The sequence below is a fragment of the Xiphophorus couchianus genome, chromosome 5 (genome assembly GCF_001444195.1).
Source record: "Xiphophorus couchianus chromosome 5, X_couchianus-1.0, whole genome shotgun sequence".
Lineage (NCBI taxonomy): Eukaryota > Metazoa > Chordata > Actinopteri > Cyprinodontiformes > Poeciliidae > Xiphophorus > Xiphophorus couchianus.
In genome coordinates this window covers 13,577,952-13,598,240 of record NC_040232.1, presented here as the reverse complement: position 1 = coordinate 13,598,240, position 20,289 = coordinate 13,577,952, and the positions used below count along the sequence as shown (strand labels likewise).

Below are 20,289 nucleotides of genomic sequence, written 5' to 3'. Positions count from 1 at the left end.
CTTTCCTGTCCTCTTGTTCTTCGGCCAGCCAAGGCAGATGGCTGCTCATCCTGAGTCTGGTTCTGCTAGAGGTTTCTTCCTTTTTAAAGGGAGATTTCCTCTCCAGTCTAGCCCTGTGCTTGCTCAGGATGGGGGGTCTCATCAAATTACTTTTGATGGGACTTGCTCCCCTCTGAAGAATCGCCACCTTAACGTGGTAGAGGGGTTTGAGTACCCCAATGATCCTGATACCTTAGTTGCCATGGAATTCCACTCCCAGTCGGGACTCCAATGGCAAAATGGTCCCAGGGTAGGGGTCATACTAAGAGCGATTCAAACTTTATGAATTTTCCTCAAGTGGATTAGGTTCTTCAGGGAGATGGCTGTTTATTTGCCACTGACGTAGATTCAGGATAGTGGAAGTGAAGATTTGATGGAAACCTTTGGGTTTGTTACAAGTAACACATAACTGATTTTGTTGTGAATTCATTTCAATCTGGAGAGACTCAGACGGAGATGAGAAGACAATTAGAAGAGTTTATTGACAAACAGAATTTAAAGTCTTTGGCGCTGGGCCCCGGCTGGGGATAACGGTTATCGCAGCGTTAGCGATAGGCTTCAGATGAGCATCTCCGATGCTGTTAGGAACGTCATCCCCCGGGGCCCGGCACTGGTGGTGGAGGTTGAAGAAGGGTGCGGGCCTCAGGACCGGGCGAATGGAGGAGAAGGGGTGGTGGTGGGTTGAGCTCGGCTGGAGAGCGAAGGACACGATGAATGAAGGTCCTTATCAGCTGGGACTTGGTCGGTGATTGGACGTGACGTGGCTTGGTCCGGCGTTGATAGGTCGACGATTGTGGGCAGGTCGCTTCAATTAACGGGTCCCGGTGGGGATAAAAGAGTCTTCCAGTTTGAATTTGCGCCTAGGCTTCATGTTATATCAGTAAACTGAGAACTAAATCTACATCCACAGTGCTGGCCCAAGGTTGTGATTTAGTAACCTCTCTTCCTGTTAAGAACATCACCACCACTATCAGGACTGTAACTAGACTGTAGCTAGCTATAATCTCCATAAGTCAAATTTAATTAGCTGAACTTAAAAGTTATCACTGGTAATTAGTTATTATTCACTGAGAAATATTTGTGAACAAACTGAACTGAAACACAGAGATAACAAAGCATGAGATTGTGGTTATGGTAACACAACAGTCAAATTAGGAATATTAAAAAAATTAAAATATTTTAATTTAGCTGTGCTGAAACAATTAAATGAAATTTATTCACATTGTCATCTCATTCTCAAGAAACATACAGTATGTTAAAAATCTAGATATGTGTTAAATTTAAGCATTTATGAGCCCCTGAAGGCCTGAGGACCCTAAGCAGTTGCTTTGTTTAATTATGCCTTAGGCCGGCTCTGTACAGTCAGGATGTTTTCCACTCTGCTTTTTTTTTATTGGAGTTGGACAAATTTTTATGGACATAATAGCTCAGCTGCTCAGTGGTTTCTGCTGACTAAATTTTGGTCTGGGTTAGATATGCAGAGCCTTCAGTTGACCAAGTGATCTTTCATTTCTATTTTTGAGAAATCTCTGAAAAATGGAAACCAGTGTAGTCTTCTTTCAGTAGTCAAAATTAGATAAAGACAATGTAATATTGTATTTCAGTCAACAATAGTGTATGCTAATTATGACTTTATTATTAAAACATCTAGATTTAGTTTTATTTTAAGGCTGTAAATTGGTGCTTGTCCGTATTTTTTCCAAGTAACTTCAGCTGCCAGTTTTCAGCTCTACTGACCCTAACATTACCCATTTTTGACACATGCTAAATCTCAAGTGCGGTGATCGGATAGTAACACAGATTTAGTTTTTTTCTTCGCCTCTAGATGGCAGTAACACATTTAACACCGCCTTATATAAATAAAAAAAGAAGAAACCCCACAACAACTGTCATGGCTTCCTCCTGCTCCTTAGTGTGCTGTGGAGAAGAGACTGAATCCGACAAAGCAGCTATTGGTGAATATATCTCAGTTAATACATATAAAGTCTTTGAACCGGAATTTTAACTTCGACATCGTCGCTTAGTGTTGTGTGAGATTTAGAGACCGTGTTTAGGGAATAGTGCGCGCACACGTGGGCAAACTGCACCTCGCTCTCCGCAATTTGACTTCAAACCCATGAATAAATGCACTATTCTCCTCAAATGTGTTGCATCAGAGGTTAACAACTAGTCTCTGAATGTCTCTCTCACACAGTCCGCTTTTCCAATGGCTGCGTCACCAATGCAGAGAGCCTCGATTTCAGCTTGTACAAGAACAGAGATGAGAACAACCCGAGGAAGAAGAGCAGGCGGATACTGGTGAGGAAGATGATGGGTTTCTTATTTCTGTATACCCACGTTGTGCTGTTTGGATTTTTATGCGTATCATGTTTTTTCTTCTGCTGAGGTTGCTGAATCAAACAGACTGAGCTACGTTGGTCAGAATTTTGGAGCGGGATCTCTGAAATGCAACAGCCTCTGCAAGTAAATACAGTTATATTTGTTCTAAAAGAAATGTGTTGGAGGTTTTCCTACTGCAGATGTCGCTTTTAAAGATGCTCTCCTGTGGTGTATTTTCTCCACTAACCAATGTACACAGAATAATCATGAGCTGGGTAAAGTAGAATAGATTTCCACTTAACAACAAACTTTGGGTCTATTTATGTTGATGACGTCATAGGAGGTATACCAATCAAAAATGGTAACCTGACATTAATATGGTGGAAGAGCAAACATCAGAGTAAATGGTGTTTACTCTGCCAAAGGGTTTTAATACAGAATCATTTGACATATTCCAGATTAAAATTTTTAAGGATTTTTGAAAACTCTTAATCCTTTTCCATCAACTACATTTGTGGTTAGAAAAATGTCCATGACTCAAAGTTCTGAGTGATTTTGTAGTAAAGTTGGGTTAGGAGCTTTAAACATAATGTTTGGTGTTTTCCCAGATATTATGTTGGAGTGCTGAACAAACAGACCATGCAAATGGAGGTGCATAACGCTGTGCTGTTCAACATGCAGCCTGTTATCCCAGGTAAAAACAGTAACACACATTGATACTGATTGTAGCATCAGTGCCTCCCATTTCCTTTGAAAATCATTGAGAACTGTTCAAAAAGCTTAATTATTGTGCCTTCAACACCAGGAGAGACACCAACTACCAAACCTCAGGATACTTCTCAATCCTACAGAGACAAGGTACGCAGATTTCTTTTTTCTTCTCCCACTTAATTAAACCATAATGACTTAATAGACAGAAGTCATGTTTAAATCTGATTCCTTTTGTCTTCAGGTTGACATGTTGATTGAGGCATTTGGCACCAACAAGCAGAAACGAGCCCTGGCTTCCCGCAGGCTAAACCAGGTGGGTAGCAATGCCCTGCAGACCGCAGTGGCTAAAGCTGCCACCTCTGTTATTGAAAAGAAAGGTCTGGAAGGTGAGGTTCTAACTGCTCCTCTGTCTTAAAAAAAAAATCAGTAAAGAGAGAAAAGAGCTTCAAGCCTCATTTCTCATGGTGGCTGTGTTACCGGATACTTTTTTTCATTTTTTTCCTCAGCCCTCCAGCAGGAAGTGGTTGAGACAGAGTCCCAAGAGACCCTGGCGTCCCACCTGCCTCCTTGCAATCCAAACGCAGGCAAACGAGAAGACGTCTATCCATTTGATGAGCGTATCTTTTATTTGCTTCCGATCATTGTGTGCAAATCCTTAGGAGTGTAACCATAGTTTTATATCTGGAGTTACAGTGGAGGTTTTCTCCACCCTTGACCGATCTCCTCAGTCCTGAGTCCAGTCGAGCTCGCTGCTTTGGAGCAGCCTGGATCCAAGATGGCAGCACTCACCAAGGAGGAGCTGCAGAAGATGAGAGATGAAGGAGGGTAGGGCAACAAGTTGCTCACAATGCCTGAAATTTCTTTAGCGGAGTGTTTTCCAGCATAATGAATTTCACTTTTACTTCTTGATTGAAGGTCACTGAGTGTTGTGAAGCATTTAGAGAGCATGCCATCTAAAGGTGAAGCCAGAGAGAGAATAGCACGCTGCGCCTTTTACCTCTCTTTGCTCCTCAAACTGGCGAGTCAGAAGAACATCCCACGCAAGTGTGAGTGTATCTGCTTTTACTCTTCTTATGCACTGTACACCGGAAGGCTTTTCTACTCTTCGTGAAGCAGGCACTTATAAAGGTATATTAGGGATTGTACAGACCTGTCAGAGAGACGGATGTTTTAAAAAAAAAAGTTTATTTACAAAATGTCAACAAATGTGGGCACTCCATTGACTTCCAAAGAAGCTAAAAAAAGGACATATTTTAGATGAAAATGACAATCTAAACTGTCCATTTATTAACAAAGTGTAAAACCATTCTAGGAATGGGTAATAAGTAAATAAGTAAATAAAAGAGAATGACCATTCAGCCACTTGTCTGATATGTGGTAGCTGGAACAGCTGACAAGGTACATCTAAGTTTTTAGATGTACCTTGTGACAAGTGATTTCTTGTCACTCCTTTCAAAAATGTTTTTCTAGCAAAGGAAATGTAAAATTCACATTTAAGGTAAAAATATGGTAATGGCAGCATTATTTTCTGGGATGTTTTTCTGTGACTGAGCCTGGAACATTTTCAACAAAGTTGAAGGGGAAACAGAAAAATAGGAAGTTGTCTTAAGCTGGTGTGAAGATGTTTTGGCAATTTAGCACAAAATCACTGGAGTACTCTTTGGGAAAACTCAGCTGAAATATTACTGTGACTCAGCCGTGGGATTGTCTAATCCTCCTACCTGATTCTGACTGAATGTTCAGACTCTAAAAAGTAAAACATGTTCTTTTCCTCCCAAAGTTGAGTCACAAAAACTCTCCAGAAAGTTTTACTTGTGTGTGCTGAATCATCAGAGGGGAAAGTTATTAGAACTTTCTTTGCCATAAATTCTGCTCTCTGTTCTTTATGTGTACAGTTGGACATGATGAAGGCTGCCCTCGCATCATTCAAATCAAGCTGTTCAGAACTTTCACTGTGGAGAGTTTCAACAATGGGAGGTATGATGGTGAAGTGACGGTTAGCTTGACTTGTCGTCGTTTTGCACCAATTCTTCGACCAGAAAGTTTTGTCCTGTAAAAAAAACTTCAGATTGACTTTAAAATTGATTGTTTTAAATAAATAACCTAATCACATCTTTTATCTTTATTTTTTCCCCCTCCCGTGTTTAGGGTGCAGAACATGGTATCAACATCAATGCGTGCCAAATTAGCAGCGTACAGCCTGGCTCTGTTGCTGCACATGGGACACATGACTGCTGACCTCTCATTACTGCATCGTGATCTGGGAATCACCGAAGCCAAGTGAGTTGATTTTATTTTCAGTGCTGGAAAAAAGTATTTGCACCCAGATTTTGCTTCTTTTTTTTGCCACACTCAAATGTTTCAGATCGAACAGATTTTGTTATCAGCACTACTGGAGTACATAGAAGTACTAGAGTACATTTTCAAATTATTTCATTTACTAAGGGAAAAGAAGCTATCTTATGTGGATTTAAAGTAATTGAAAAGGGTTAGAAAGCCATGTATAAACAAAGATTGTTCCAACAGCATATTGACAACTCATTGAGGAGATCACAGAAGATCCAGAATATCTTTTTTGTTGCGATTCACCAACGAAAAAGAAAATAGGCATATATGTAAGCTATGGGAGAGCGAGAGCTCCATGACTAAAACCACTGATGACAAGCACACCAAAGCCTACCTCACATTTGCCTAAAAGCACTTTGATAATCCCTGAGATCTTAAAGCTCATTAGACAAAAGTGGAGCCTATTGAAAAGTGCGTCCATTAAATCTGAAGTAAAATGTGAAAAAAGGACATCATACACAGTCAAAAGTCTGTGATGTTTCCCAGTCAAAATATGGCATCACATCAGATTGTGAGATCCTGTTGCATGACCTGAAGAAGTCCATGCTCACAAACATAAAAGTGTGGCAAAAATAAAACAACTGATTCCTCCTCAGAGATATAAATGACTTCAGCTTTCACAAATGTTTCAGTTTTTGTGGCCAGGGGTGGAACAATCAATTATTAGGGGGCAATTACTTTCTAACAAAAGGCAAATTTATTTTTGATAGTTTTTCCCTTAATAAACAATCTGCACTTTCTGTTTACTCTGGTTGTCTTTCTCTGACGGCCTGAGTCATTTAACTCTGACAAAACAGCAAGAATAGAAGAAATTAATAAGGGGGCAATACATTTAACAACACTGTTTATCTGAGTCAACATAATCATTACATTTTAAAAAGTGTTATTTAAACTATGACAGTATTAGTATAAGATGCTTCTTTTTCCTAAATAAAATCTCTGACCCTCATATTATGTACAGGATGATCGAGATCGCAAAGTCAATGGGACTGTCTTTGATTAAACCAGCAAGAGCCAAAAGGGATGAAGCTGCACTGAGTGACGACCACAGGCAGGCCACTGTTGCCCTACCGCTGGTCAAGTACGATAAGTTTGTCGAGCAACGGAAACGGAAGAAGATGCATTAAAGTATAAGAAAAGATGAAAGGACTGCAGGAAATGGAAACATCACAAAGAAGAGCCATTTATTATGTTTTGTAGACAAAAGAGAAAAGAGGAAACTTTGAGTTGCACATCTTGTTTTTCATGATTACTGTTGAGGATGTAAAAACTAATAAGCTGTAAACAACCTCTAGATGACCTAACATCCAGCTTTACTCTATAGGCACATTTGTAGACTTCACATAGGCTATATTCACATTGCAGCTTGAAGTGACCTAACTCTGATTTTTTTGGGTCGCTTTCAAAGAATTTCAATCTGTGTTGTTCAGACTGTCGTGAAAAGATCAGACATAAGTAACATTAAGGCAAAAAAAAAAAAAAAAAAAAATCGGAAATGGGTCACTTCAGGCTGCAGTGTGAACGTAGCCATATTGCACACTCTCTTTCTGTTTGGTTGCAAGAAATGAGTGTTGGGCATTGAAGCCAGAAACTCACCTTAAAACAACACACTGTGCAAGAGGCAGAAGCTTAATTTTGGCTTGTTGTTGCATATTCACTTCATACGATCATCTTTCCAAACCCCCCTGCTACAATTGTAGATTTTTTTTTTTAAATATCAAAAAAGGCACAGATTTGTACCAGATGAGTTATAATTTCTAAAGCCTTCCCCTGCTACTGGGATTTATTAAAGCGCACATCCTAAACAGAAACTATTAAAAGCAGAATGATAAAAACAAGTCTGTGGTGTGAAAGACCATTAAGATAAAGCTTCAGTGAAACATGCAGTTGATATTTGGATGAGTTTTTGTTCAAAACCTTGTGTGCAGGCATTTTATTGTAAAATTCTTAATTTATAAAAAAAACATCACATTTACATACAGAGCCAAAGGTGATCTCATGAATCCTGGAAGAAAAAGTCAGTACTTCTTTTGGATTATCGGTAGGTAAAAAGTGACCAGTTTGGGACCCCACAGCAACACACTTCAGTTTTTGCATGCTTGGCCGTTAATTCACAGGATGGAGCAGAACATGCTGCCGCTGTGACATCCGCTCTCTACGGCAGCGCCAACTCTGGTTGTCACGGAAATCCCAAGCCGCGAAGGATACTGGGAGGATGAGAGCCCTGTAGGGGAGCTGGCCAGAGGGCGAGGAGGCGGGTTTTCTAGAACCCATGGCGGGGAAGATGCACCACTAAAACGTATAAAGAGAGAAATAAGAAGCATAAATTACAGGGGACTTATGAAGGTGATTTTAGTTCCTGTTTTTAGACCGTTGCTATTTGGGAAACATCTCAGTCTATTTTAGCTGTCGTTGTTGAGCGAATGATTTAAATATTCATACTCCTTGTTCACATTTGTTTCCAAGTACAACCATAGACGTCATTGTTTTATTTGGAGCTATGTGACAGAACATAATGTAGTAAATACTTGTGAAGTGGAAGGGAAATTATTCATGGGTTTCAATTTTCAAAAGTGTGGCATGCATTTTTATTCAGACCCTTTCAGTCAGTATCAGTCAATACTTTGTTGAAGTCACCATACTGCTGGTAGTCTTTGAAGGGGTGTCTCTACAAGAGACTAATGTTTTTGTCCTTACCTTTTTCATAAAGCTCAGGCTGAACGGAGAGCTAAAGTGCTCCAACAATTCCATTGCATTACTGGTTGCATGTCATCTTGCTGGATTTCAAAGATCTGCCCCAATCTCAGAATATTTGCTTCCTCAAATTAAAGTTTTAATTCAGGATTGCCCCGCAGTTAGCTCAATGATGAACTCAGACCAGCTTAGATTTTCCTGGCCAATAAAATCATTCCCACAGCAGTAACTACATAGTATTTGTTTGTGGTGATTTTTGTTTGGGATTATCTTTTCAAGTTCACATGTGAATATTGGTTTACATCTTTTAATTCATTACCTAAACTCAAAAGGTTGACCATTAAAATAAAAAATAATAAAATATTATAGCTATACTTATACGTATATATACAGCATATACATATAATACTTTAGCAAGGCACTTCTGACTGCCAAAAAATGCCTTTAGATTTTAGCATTTTACAAGCTTTTTAAAAAAAAAATAATTCTGCTGTTCAAACCCAAACATAGTTATTAATGCATCAGCAATTAATAAAGGGAGTTTTTTTTAGAAGTTATTCTATGAGCAGCCTTTCAAGAAATTACATATATTTAAAAGAACTTGAGTCCTTTGTTTGAAATGGAACATTATTACACCGACTAAATTTCACCTGAAAATTGCATTTTTCCTTTGTGTCTTTAGCTTTACAGTAATATCCTGACATTTTAAGCCAGCTACCATATACCATCTCTCAGGAACAGAGGAAGAGCTGCGGGTATAAATTACAAGAAAACTCATACTATAGTGTTCAATTTCTAGAAAATTGTACAACTGAAATATCACTGTTATGAAAGACCAGCAGGAGCTGCTTATTTTTACATGGGAAGAAAAGAAAAAAAACAAACAAGACAGTTGCTTTTCACTCAGTTGCTTGGTTACCTGTTATTAAACCTTAGAATACTGTTGTTACGCAACACGCAGGTTTCATTTCCAGCATCTGTGTGTAGGAGTGGTTTCTTGTTTTCTGGATGACCCTGAAACAGGATGTTGTCATGGACGACACCTTTTACTGGGCCCAGCAGAGCAATACCACAACCCTGTGCTGGTTGGACACGATTACGAACCACCTGGAGATGAGAATCATAAAACTCACATTATATGCACAAAGACAAAGTTTTTCTGAAATAAGTCTTAACAGATCAATTCACCTTAATATCGGTGCTTGCAGAAACCTGGATGCCGTATCCACAGTTACTGACCACATCATTCTCCACTATCTGCCCGCTGCCACTAAACCTGACACCGTGGCCACTGTTTTCATAGATGCCGTTACCGCGAAGCTCCACTCTGCAGTCCTTCTCCACTGTAACGCCACCCCGGCCATTTTCAACAATGCAGTTAGTAACGAGCCGGGTCAGCTGAGTGCTCTGCAGCACAGCAACGCCCGGGCCGCAGTTTCTGTTCATAAGGTTTGCAAAAACATTCAGGGCCTCACTGCTCTTCACATACAGGCCAACTGCTACAGAAAGACAGAAACAGGAGAATTGTGAAGGCTGACTTTACTGTGCTGTAAGAAAGCATTCAGAACCTGAAGTTTTTTTCAACATTTTGTCATGTTACAACAAAGTTAATTAGATTTTATGTGATTGACCAATGCAAACTTGTGCATAACTAAGAAGAAAAATACAAAATGATACATGGTTTTGAACCATCCTCCTAAACCCACAGGAGATTAACCTTCTGATTAGGCTGGGCCTACATGCAAAAATACTGTGTAGCAGAAAACTACACTATGCATAAACCTAAACACACCATCCCTATTTTGAAACACGGTGATGGCATCTTCATATTGTGTGGATGCTTTTCTGTAACAGAGACAGTGAAGGTTGTCAGTTATTAGTAGGCTGGAACTAAAAAGAGGCCAATCTTGTAAAAAAAATACTGCCTCACACTGCAGGAGTCCAACTGGACCTAGACTCCACATATACAGCCAGAATAGTTTAGATCAACACAGATGTGTTAGAATGACCCTGTCAAAGTCCAGTCGTATATCAAATTGAGAGTTTGTGCCAAGACTTTAAAATTTGTCTTCACAGACAACCTCAATCAAATTTGACAAAGCTCGAGCTATTTTGTGAAAAATAGCTCGTAGAATACGTAGAAAAGTTTAGATGTCATTTCAACTTTAGCTATGCACCTATTTACATGTTTATGTGACATAGCTTAGTACCTCCATTGAAGCTCACACAGTTGCCCTCCATTAGCGCCACGCTGATAGAGCGCCGAGCAGAGTGCCGCTCATCCTCGCTGTCCAGATCACTCTCCCAAGCGAACAGTTCCCCCTCTTCATTGAAGTTCTCCTGCCCTTCCCTGGCCTCTCCTTCAACTCCTCTCCTTTCCCCATTGCCCACATCTCCACCCATCCCTTCCTGTCCAGGCCAGTTCCCCTCCCTGGCTTCAATGTTGTCCGGATCCTTCCTGCAGAACACCGCCAGTCCGTACATACAGTTATGAATGATGTAGTTCCCCAAAAGCTGGGGAAGGCTGGATGACATAACCCACACACCGCAACCTTTATTACCTAAACAAATCAAAGGAGGAAAGTGTTTGAAAGCAAACTGGTCTAAAATGATATGCTCTCCATATAATGCAACCATTTTCAGGCAAGAAAGGACATACAGTATACATGATTTCCCTCAATAAGTCCACGCCCCCTCTCTCCCACCACCACTCCGTCGGAGTAGCCATAACAGATGTAGTTGTTCTTCAGTATTGGGTCACCTCCTCTGCGGATGTCCACTCCTCCCCACTGGTTCTCTCTTATCACATTTTCTGGAAAGGAACAACATAATATCTGCATAACAAGTCCAGTTTTGCTGATGTGAATAAAGAAATGGTGCAAAGCCACCCACACAAACCTGTTATCAGCCCTCTGCCATTCTCGTTTATAGCAACTCCTGCTGCCTGGCCTTGGAAGATGCAATTTCCACTACAAGCAGAGAGAACAAACAGTCCCTTATGCTGAAGCTTTCCAAATTTTAAAGTAGACTTGATTATCAAGCTACAGTAAAGGTAGAAAATAAGTACATCCCATGATTTAATGTCTTGCAGCAACTTTAGCAACAAAAAGTGTCGGTTTCACAATAAACTGGGAGAAGAGTATCCTAACCCCAGTACAAACAATCAACTTCATCGGCATGTCCCTGAATTCAGACGAGTTCAGAGCTCGCCTCTCAGCAGAACTATTGAAAGCCTTCCAGGTTTGCCTAGCAGTTTTTCACAGAGACGCACTCGTGAAATTCAGGCTGTGCCACAGGCTGCTTGGTCTGATGGCGTCATCACTGTTGGTCATCACATTCGGCCATTTGCACATGCGACCGTTTCAACGGTGGGTAGCATCGCTCAATTTGTACCCAACACGCCATGCCCACCGGAAAGTGATCATTTCTGGGACATGCGCATGCGCTCTAAGTCCATGGAAACGCATCGCATTCCACAACACCGGCGTTGCCATGGGAACCATCCTGTCACGGAAGGTTGTTACCATGGACGCCTTGTTAACTGGCTGGGGAGTCACACATGAGGGAATGATGGCAGACGATATGTGGAGCTTGTAAACACGGACAGCTCACATAAACTGTCTGGAGCTCCTGACTGTTACACTGGCTTTCAGACATTTTGTGCCCTCTATCAGAGGGCACCATGTTTTGACCAGAACAGACAATACAACGGTGGTTGCATACATCAACAGGCAGGGAGGCCTGCGCTCACATCATTTACACATGCTGGCACACAGACTGATAGTCTGGGCCAGCTCACGCCTTCTGTCACTGAGAGCCACTCATGTGCCAGGGGTAATGAACAGGGGTGCAGACCTGCTGTCCAGAGGCAATCCCTGCTTCCAGGAGTGGAGACTCCACAGCGGGATTGTAACCCAAATATGGCAGCGGTACGGTCAGGTGGAGGTAGACCTCTTTGCATCAGAGAACACTCAATGTCCGAGGTTTTTCTCCCAGACCGAGGAGGGCGCTTCGCTGGGCCTGGATGCTCTAGCACACGAGTGGCCGCCGGCTCTCCTGTATGCTTTTCCACCGCTAGAACTTATTATCGCCAGGGTGCGAGAGAGGAAACATTCATTCATCCTGGTAGCTCCCCGTTGGCCGGGGAAGCACTGGTTAGCAGAGATTTTCCAGTCGCTGCAGGGCGAGCCGTGGCGGCTCCCTCTCCGCAGAGATCTCCTAACACAGTCACGGGGAGAAATATTTCATCCTCATCCGGAACACCTAGCTCTATGGGCCTGGCCTGTGAGAGGGTGAATCTGGCGGCCAGTGGGCTTCCCCAGAACGTCATTGACACAATTCAGAGTGCAAGAGCAGTCTCAACTTGTAGCGCATATGAGGGAAAATGGCGTGCATTTGAGGGTTGGTGCGCAAAAACCATGTATGGTGCAATGCAGAGCCCTGTGTCAGTTATTCTGACACTCCTACAAGAGCTGCTGGATAAAGGCTTGGCTTTTTCTACTGTCAAAGTGCATTTGGCAGCTATGTCAGCTTGCCATGTAGGGTTTGGAGACAGAACAATGGGGCAACATCCTCTGGTGTGCCAGTTTATGAAGGGTGCACGACGGCTCTGGCCAGCATGGCCTCATCCTGGGCACTGTTTCAGGGTATACCTTTGGAGGACATATGTGATGCTGCCAGCTGGGCAACTCCTCACACCTTCACTAGGTTCTGTAGACCTAGTGAAGGCCTGTAGAACGGCACCAACTCTGGCTCACACAGTTCTGGGTGTGGGATTCACACTTAGATAACTGCAGGAGGCATCTTTTGGTCTTCGAGTAAGCTTATCTGGCAATACGAGAGTCGCCATATCCCACAGTGAGATACCGAAATGAATGTTGAAAGAGAACTTTTGGTTAAGGAATTAATCCCCGTTTCTCTGAAACATGAGTGAGGTATCTCACCAGATCACCCTCGTTGTCTGGAACAAGGAAGAGGTGTGCTTAAAAGACTGAAGATCACTTGCGTGACGTCAGGCATTTATATTGGGAGGAAACCAGTCCTTCTGGAGCCGACGTCACTTCTACCGGTCAGTCAGTACTGGCGTAATGTAATAGAGCTTCTGGGGGCGTGTCCCATAGTGAGATACTTTACTCTTGTTTCAGAAAACCGGAGTTAATTCCTTAACCTAAAGATGTCCGTACTTCTTGACATTGTGTTGAAACACACATGTATCTTCCAGTCTAGCAAACTGCTAAAATTCTTGTGTTAATAGAAGCAGTCTCACTCGTACATTGTTAGTTGATGTTTTAATTAACAGCATCTAGCTGCTACTTTCCTTCCTAAATCATATGGGAATAGCGAGGGTGAATGTTTTTCCAGAGATTGTGTTGTCAACCCTGGAAACTGTATATTCCATCCATGTCTGTACATCATGTCATAAATGCTTCATTATAAGACAACTTATATCAAATAAAAGTGACAGACTTGACAGGTAAAAATGGTGGGTTGAGAACTAATGATTAGTATAATTGTTAAATTGTTAATATTTTGTTAAATACTGATGAACAATTTTAGGTTCCTAACTTTCATGCTGCTCTGGCACGACTGCCATCCAGTGCTCAAAACAGGCCCAAAAGGACACAAATCGGTGAGTATTGTGTGGAAAACCATGACTGATCTGCACAAAGCTCTGACCTTTATCTGACAGAGAATCTGAGCAGAGATTGTGAGCCAACATCAGTGTCAGACCTCACAAATGCTCTGCTGAAAGAATGTTAAACATTTCCATAAACAGACTCCTAGATGTTGCAGACAAACTTCCAAGATGAGTTGAAGCAGTTAAAGCTGCAAAACGTCTTCTTAAAGTTAAAATGGAATTAAAATGAAATTTCAAGTCCATTTGTGTAGTCAAATAATCCAATAGTGTTAATAACTCTTTGAAAATTACATGCCTAAAAAAATGGAAGTATAAATCTTTTTTCATGACTGAAGATGAATGAAAACACTTGGGAAAAAATCCAGAGTGAAGAAATCATGATGCAAGAGAGGGTTAGTAATTACACAACCATATCCAAACATTGGGAATAAGAGCCAAACAATTCTGGGTAAGATGGATGTTTATAGAGCCTGACATACCTTACCACTGGATTCCCGCTAAAGAGAATGTACACACCGGCTTCTTTGTTGTTGTAGATCAGGTTGCTCCGAACTGAACCTTTCCCATTGCCAAGAACAACAACACCAGAACGCAAACCGCTGTGTATCTTATTGCACTGTGGAAAGAAAGACGGAACTTCAGTCTGAAATTCAGAAGTTCAGGTTTTGCCAGCAATCTCAATTTAATTTAGTGGAGATTCAGTACTTATAAATAAAGGAGGTGACACCAGGGAGACTCTTTTTCAATTGGCAAGTGTTTCTGTCAATAAAAAGTTTAACTTTAATACAAAGTGGTATCAGATTTACCAGAATGATGGGGTTAGCTCCCTTTCGGATGTCTAGCCCAGCCTCCCCATTCGAGTGGATGTTGTTTTCTGCGATGAGGCCCTGAGCAGATAGGCGCAGAAACACACCAGAAGCACGGCACTCGCACACCTCGTTTCTTAGCATCACAATCTAAGGAAAGAGAGCGCAAAGCGGCAGCTCAAGTAACAGCCTGAGAAGGAAACTGACCTAAATTACTAATGAAACGAGTGCCTTAACTTGATATACTCCTGAAAATAACTTGTGAAATCTAAATGTGTAGAGAAATATAGTGGCTCTCAAAAGCGTACACACCTTTGGTAAAATGTTTTGGTTTTATGATGTAAAAAACTTAGATCATGACATCAAAATTTTAATTTCAAAACATTGGTACAATTAGACTGTTTAAAACAAAACAAAACATGGTTTCACAAGTGTGACATCCTTTACCTAACACCTTGCTGAACCAACTTGTGATTTAATTTCTCACGATCAGCACTCTGCATCTTCATTTGGCAACATTTGCCCACTTTGACATGAAAAAGTTCTCCAGATCTAGAAGTTTGTGAGGAAATCTCTTCTTCTTGCCCTCTTCTGGGGACCCCCACAGATTTCTCTCAGATTTAGTCCTCGACCCTGGTTAGACCAAAGCTTAAATTTTCCCATCATGGAAGTCACTTTTATGCAGATTTAGATGCATAAAAGTGCATAAACTAACAGAGATGCTACTTAGCAGACAGTTCAAGGTTTTGGGTCAAAAAATACTAGTATTTGGAACTGGTCATAACTTTAGTGATAGAACAAAGTTTTCTTTGTATAACAGTAATTCCAGAGCATAATCATGCCACCATCATGCTTCACATTGGGAATTGGACGTTTATGCCCATTGAAGTTTTTTATAAAAAACATTTTTGAAAATGTTGCCCAAATACTTAAAGGTTTTGTTCCTTTAGACTCTAATAAAACCTCTCACAAAAACATCCCCATATGGCTCCAATCTGGCAGGCGGGCTGTTATTAGGAGCAAAATACTTAATTTATCCCAACTCCTGGGTTCATTTACACAAAGAATACAGATGTTATTGTCTTTATAAAGATTTTTTAGAAGTATCCATGTTTCTAATGTTGCTGATGCTCCAAATTTTTTCAGGTTGAAGATTGTTATTGTGACAGATATTTTTGTACAAGTTCCCATTGTTACTTTGTAACTTGCCTGCAAAATATAACTCTAGCTAAAGCAGGTAAATGTAAAGTCAGGAGAACAAACTAGGGTAGTTGAACTTTAACTTGGATTAAACAGAATCAATATATATGATGTGAACTTCATAAGACTAAATGAGGAAATTGAATCAGGAAGTATTAAATTAAGGGCTTGAACAGTTATGCAACCAGACTAATGTGCCTATAAATGGTGGCTGGCACTCACTGATCAGTTTCCAGCTTTATTGTGCAAAAATTATTAAAGGTTATTGCACCTTTTCTACAACCCCACCCAAAACAAATTAGATTTTTCAGTCAGATTGCACAGAATAAACATTTTATGTTATGTAATTTCTTTACATCAGAAAGACCCTGGCATTGTAACAGGAATGTGTAGTTTTTTTTGAGAGCCACTGCATTTTACAGATTTATTAGAGGAAAGAATGAAGGTTTTATTTACTGTGGAATGCTGGATGCACCGGACGGCGTAGTTCAGGCTGCGGAACAAGTTTTCCTCCAGTCGAGCTTGCCCATAGTTTGACAGATGTACACCCCCTTTCCCGTCCCTAAACACGCAGCGCCTCAGGATGCAGCCGAGAATCGATGATGCGAGCATCTGAGCCTCGGGGTCCCTGTCTAGCTCCTGCTGCAGGGTGAGAGGTTCAGGGGTCACAGATGGAGGGTTGGGTGAGGAGGCAAGAGGCAGAGAGCCATCTGCCCGAGGCTTCAGTAAATGGGATAGCCCATGGTGGTCATAAAGGATTTTGTAATCCAGCGTAAAGAGCTTCTTGGTGTTGTTTGTTCCTTCCTGGTTCTCCTCCTCCCCATCGCTGTGCTCACCATCACTCCAGGGATCTTCAATAACTGTGCCCCGACACACTGCATCTCCACCGGTCCGTCTCTTCCAGTCCTCCATGCTTATGTTCTCCTTTTTTACATTACCACCAGGAGGTTCGGGCTTATCGTTGGAGCTGCCTTCATGACCTCTGGGAGTGCTGCTGGACTGAGACGGGAATGACCTAGCCAGAGCAGCCAAGTGCTTGCAAGCCCAGTTCCTTTCTGATGCCGGAGGACCCTCCACAGTCACAGAAGCTGAGTCACTTCCAGAGAAATCACAGCTGTCCAACAAACTGAGGACAACACCCAGCAAGTGGGCAGAGCTGCCCTGGGAGAAGGAGCAAAATCGAGCCTGGCACGTCCCAGGACCACGGATTTGCAGCTGGGCTCCCTCAAAATTGCAGTTATCGAGTTGGACATGACCCCATGATGTCTAGAGAAGGACAAGGACAAAAATTGGCTAGAGTCAGACACACTCAGCAAGACAGATAATAGTATAATTGTGAAGATTCTTAGTGTTGCAAGTACTTGCAAAAAATAATCCACATTACAATTGTGTAATGAAAGGAAAGTATCCAATTATTTTCTATTTTTATTTACAGATAAAAGTCTAAAAAAAAGAAAAAGTGATGCAATCAATTGTGTTCACTCCCAATTTTCCAAGTCTTGCTACGTATTCTCAATTGGATTGCTCGGACCTGGGACATTCTAGGATAAATACACATTTATATAAACCATTGCAGTTCTGGCTCTATGTCTAGGGTCATTGTCCTGCTGGAAGATGAACATCTGTCCACATCTCAAGTATTTTGAAGCTTCTAAGTTTCCCTTCAGAACTGCCCTGTATTGTCCTCCATTTATCTCCCCACAGGTTCTTTCATGTAACCATGTCACAGCTAAAAAATGTTTTGCCACAGCTTGATGCTGCCACCACACCATGTCATGTCCTCTTTTGAGCTTATGTTTTCAGGTTTTGTGCAGTGTAATGCTGCGTTACAGTTGTTATCAGAATTGGGTAATTTTGACTTCCCAGTCGGAAATATCAAATGGAACGTTCTCTAAAGTCAGATTCCCCACTTGGAAAGTGGGTGGCAAATCTGGCTATCCTCAGTTATGACTTGTAAGGTTATCGTTGAGTTTCAGTATGGCCGCCTCTCGTATTAACAGTAGAAAAATGTCATGGAAATATATTTATTTTATAAGATACGCATATAAGAGTCCATCTACAATAATTGCCTCCTGTACATTGAAAATGAGTAGAAAGTAAAGTTTAAAATGTTGTTTGTAAGCGGTACTTCAAACAATGTTTATGGGCATTGAAATCCCAACTCTTAATTCAATCTGAAGTCAAACTCGACTCCAGGATCCGACTTCCGAGGTAACTTAAGCGCAGCATTAATTTTCCACAACATACAACATTTTTCATATACACTAAAAAGTTCACGTTTGCTCTCATTTAACCATCTTTATCCATGTTTGCCATTTCTCCAACATTGCCAATTTTCAACAGAATTTCTAGTAGTTTTCTTCTTCCTACACTTCCATTAAGGCAAAGATCTGCAGAATAGAACACACTTGTCCCGTCAACGACTTTCCATAAGATGTGCACATCTGCAGCTCCTCCACAATGTTCTCAAATAATCTCAGGTTTTCAAGGAACAGCAGCATTTCTACTGAGATTAAACTATACACAGGTGGATTATTTAATATTTGGTGACTTCTGAAGGCAACTGATTGAACTGAATTTTATTTAATAGCATATATACGCATCTAAAAGGAGTTAATATCTACGAATCGAACTATTATTTTTGTAAAGAAAAAAATATAAAGCCATGTATCCTTTTCCTTTCACTTCACAATCATGAATAACTTTGTTACTCAATCAGATGGAATCCCAACAAAACAGAAAGGTTTGTGGCTGCAAAGTTACAAACTGTGAAAAATTTTAAGTGGTGTGAATACTTTCTTAAGATGCAGTGTGACAAGCTGTGTGACAACACCTTGTAGACAACAGTGGAGAACCAGGGTGGCATAAACACCAGGTTACACAGCCTGGCAGTCGGGCACTGCTGCTCAATGCAAACCAGGAGGGCCACTTCACCCAGTCGCCCCACACCGACCAGCTCCACAGGCACTTTCAGTGCCACTTCCGCCTGCTCTTCATACACCCCTGGATGGAGGAACACACGGTCGTATGGCCCCACCACACCAAGAGCCCCTCGAAGGGTCTCAAACTCATACCCAGGGCCCACATGCCAAACCCTGCGATCCTTTCGTCTGCGGAAAAAGAGCAGGCAGGCGGAAGACTGGAGCTCCTGTCCGTTTCTGGTCCAGGTGCGGGTGGCGAGAGCGTGCTGTTTCAGGGCCTCCCTCCAGGACGGGGGCTCCAGGTGGGGCTGACTGGGCCAGTTGGGATGCCGGCACTCGGGACAGCCCAGGCAGAGCTGCCTCCAGCGGGTGTTATCAAGTGAGAAGATGAGCTCCCTCCAGGCACGGCACACCTGGCAACAGCGGCCCAAGTCAGGGAGGGGGAGGTAAGCCAAGATAACCCTCCACAGCTCCACGGGGAGACTACCCACCTCCATGGCAGCAGAGACACCTGGAGACAGGGGCACACGCAATTAAAGCAACAGAAAACCACTTAGACAAACAATAAAAACAAACATACTTGATTAGTAAGGTTATACCATCACTGTGTTATTTTAGAGAGGAAACAATAGTGCAAGCTCTGTGTTCTTTATGTTTGCTTGAGAACACACATCCAGATCCTGTTTTCTTTAAAGTTTGATAGTTCTATCAAGGAAATACAAATAATGATGGGTAGCTAGCGCGAAAAGATACCGCTAGTTATTGCGCAACTGCAGTTAGCTACAAATAATGAAAAATTGAAAACCTTACCTTTCAACAGTTCGCCATAGTTCGACGGATCAACACATGTCGGCTCGACGTTTCCAACAGCTGTTTACCGAGCGCTCCATGTCTGCATGCCGGGCGGAGAGTCTCCTCACAGCCGCCGCCGCTGCAGCAGTTCACTGCAGCCTATCATGACTGCAGATGTGCCACCGAAATATGGAGCTCAGAATCAAATAGGCTTCCAGTTTACGGCAGCAGGCGAGCACTGATCTCCATACTTCCGCTTCCATAAAGTGGGCGTTTACCTTTACGACCTCCCCTTCCCTTCTTCCTCGTCCACTCCACGCACGCACACGCAATTTCAAGGCAAGGAAGCTGTAGTCAGAGACGGTTCTTTTATGAATGTTGGCCTTTGCCAGTCCATCTGTCTGTCATGTAAGGATGTTTTGATCCATCAGTTGTCCGTTTATTATTGCAAGTTTGCAGGGGGAACTGGCTCTTATCTCCAGCAATCACTGAACAAACGCCAGACTACATCCTCGACAGGACACCAGTCCATCAAAACAACAACAGTGACACACACGAAAAACAACTATGCACGACGCAAATAAGGTCGATTTAGAAAGACAATGTTTTTTTCTCATCAACACATAAAAGAATAAAAAGCAAGCAAGGTTACTTAATTTTGTTTTAAACTACAAAATATGTCAAAAGACAAGCCTTAAAAATTTGTGAGTTTCATACGAAACTGATTTGATTTCAATTTTATGTTAAGAATAATTGCAAGACAAAAAAAAATCACTGCAGCAGAGAAATTAAAGGGTGTTATGTAAAATCGACTTTTTGATCT

General features: G+C 41.7%; 2 protein-coding genes across 3 annotated transcripts; one reads left to right on the top strand and one right to left on the bottom strand.

Annotated features, from left to right (window-relative positions):
• Positions 1-1,881: 1,881 nt before the first annotated feature.
• polr1e (RNA polymerase I subunit E) lies at positions 1,882-6,934 on the top strand. The gene is made up of 12 exons (XM_028017584.1): positions 1,882-1,994; positions 2,234-2,337; positions 2,426-2,502; positions 2,967-3,052; positions 3,164-3,216; positions 3,311-3,455; positions 3,576-3,686; positions 3,798-3,894; positions 3,985-4,115; positions 4,965-5,046; positions 5,218-5,349; positions 6,377-6,934. Exons 1-12 carry the CDS (start codon positions 1,931-1,933, stop codon positions 6,540-6,542), a joined length of 1,248 nt encoding a protein of 415 aa, XP_027873385.1. The 5' UTR covers positions 1,882-1,930; the 3' UTR covers positions 6,543-6,934.
• On the bottom strand, positions 6,577-19,952 carry fbxo10 (F-box protein 10). Of its 2 annotated transcripts, none has more exons than XM_028017583.1 (11): positions 19,485-19,952; positions 18,587-19,185; positions 16,210-17,019; positions 14,554-14,634; positions 14,227-14,363; positions 11,008-11,078; positions 10,769-10,921; positions 10,320-10,670; positions 9,298-9,608; positions 9,029-9,216; positions 6,577-7,707 (listed from the first exon to the last, which is right to left on the bottom strand). In XM_028017583.1, exons 2-11 carry the CDS (start codon positions 19,169-19,171, stop codon positions 7,527-7,529), a joined length of 2,868 nt encoding a protein of 955 aa, XP_027873384.1. In that variant the 5' UTR covers positions 19,172-19,185; positions 19,485-19,952; the 3' UTR covers positions 6,577-7,526. The 2 variants fall into 2 exon arrangements, with proteins under 2 accessions (XP_027873384.1, XP_027873383.1); XM_028017582.1 differs by having other exon boundaries at positions 14,554-14,703; positions 19,485-19,883.
• Positions 19,953-20,289: the final 337 nt, after the last annotated feature.

Bases quoted from the DNA above. Each gene is read 5' to 3' on its own strand.
- polr1e (XM_028017584.1), top strand. From the start codon at position 1,931: ATGGCTTCCTCCTGCTCCTTAGTGTGCTGTGGAGAAGAGACTGAATCC. The intron at 2,338-2,425 runs GTGAGGAAGATG...TCTTCTGCTGAG, and splicing joins AGAAGAGCAGGCGGATACTG to GTTGCTGAATCAAACAGACT. The intron at 3,895-3,984 runs GTAGGGCAACAA...TCTTGATTGAAG, and splicing joins AAGATGAGAGATGAAGGAGG to GTCACTGAGTGTTGTGAAGC.
- fbxo10 (XM_028017582.1), bottom strand. From the start codon at position 19,171: ATGGAGGTGGGTAGTCTCCCCGTGGAGCTGTGGAGGGTTATCTTGGCT. The intron at 11,079-14,226 runs GTATGTCAGGCT...CTCTGCTTGTAG, and splicing joins AGCGGGAATCCAGTGGTAAG to TGGAAATTGCATCTTCCAAG. The intron at 7,708-9,028 runs GTAACCAAGCAA...TATACGTTTTAG, and splicing joins ATTCTAAGGTTTAATAACAG to TGGTGCATCTTCCCCGCCAT.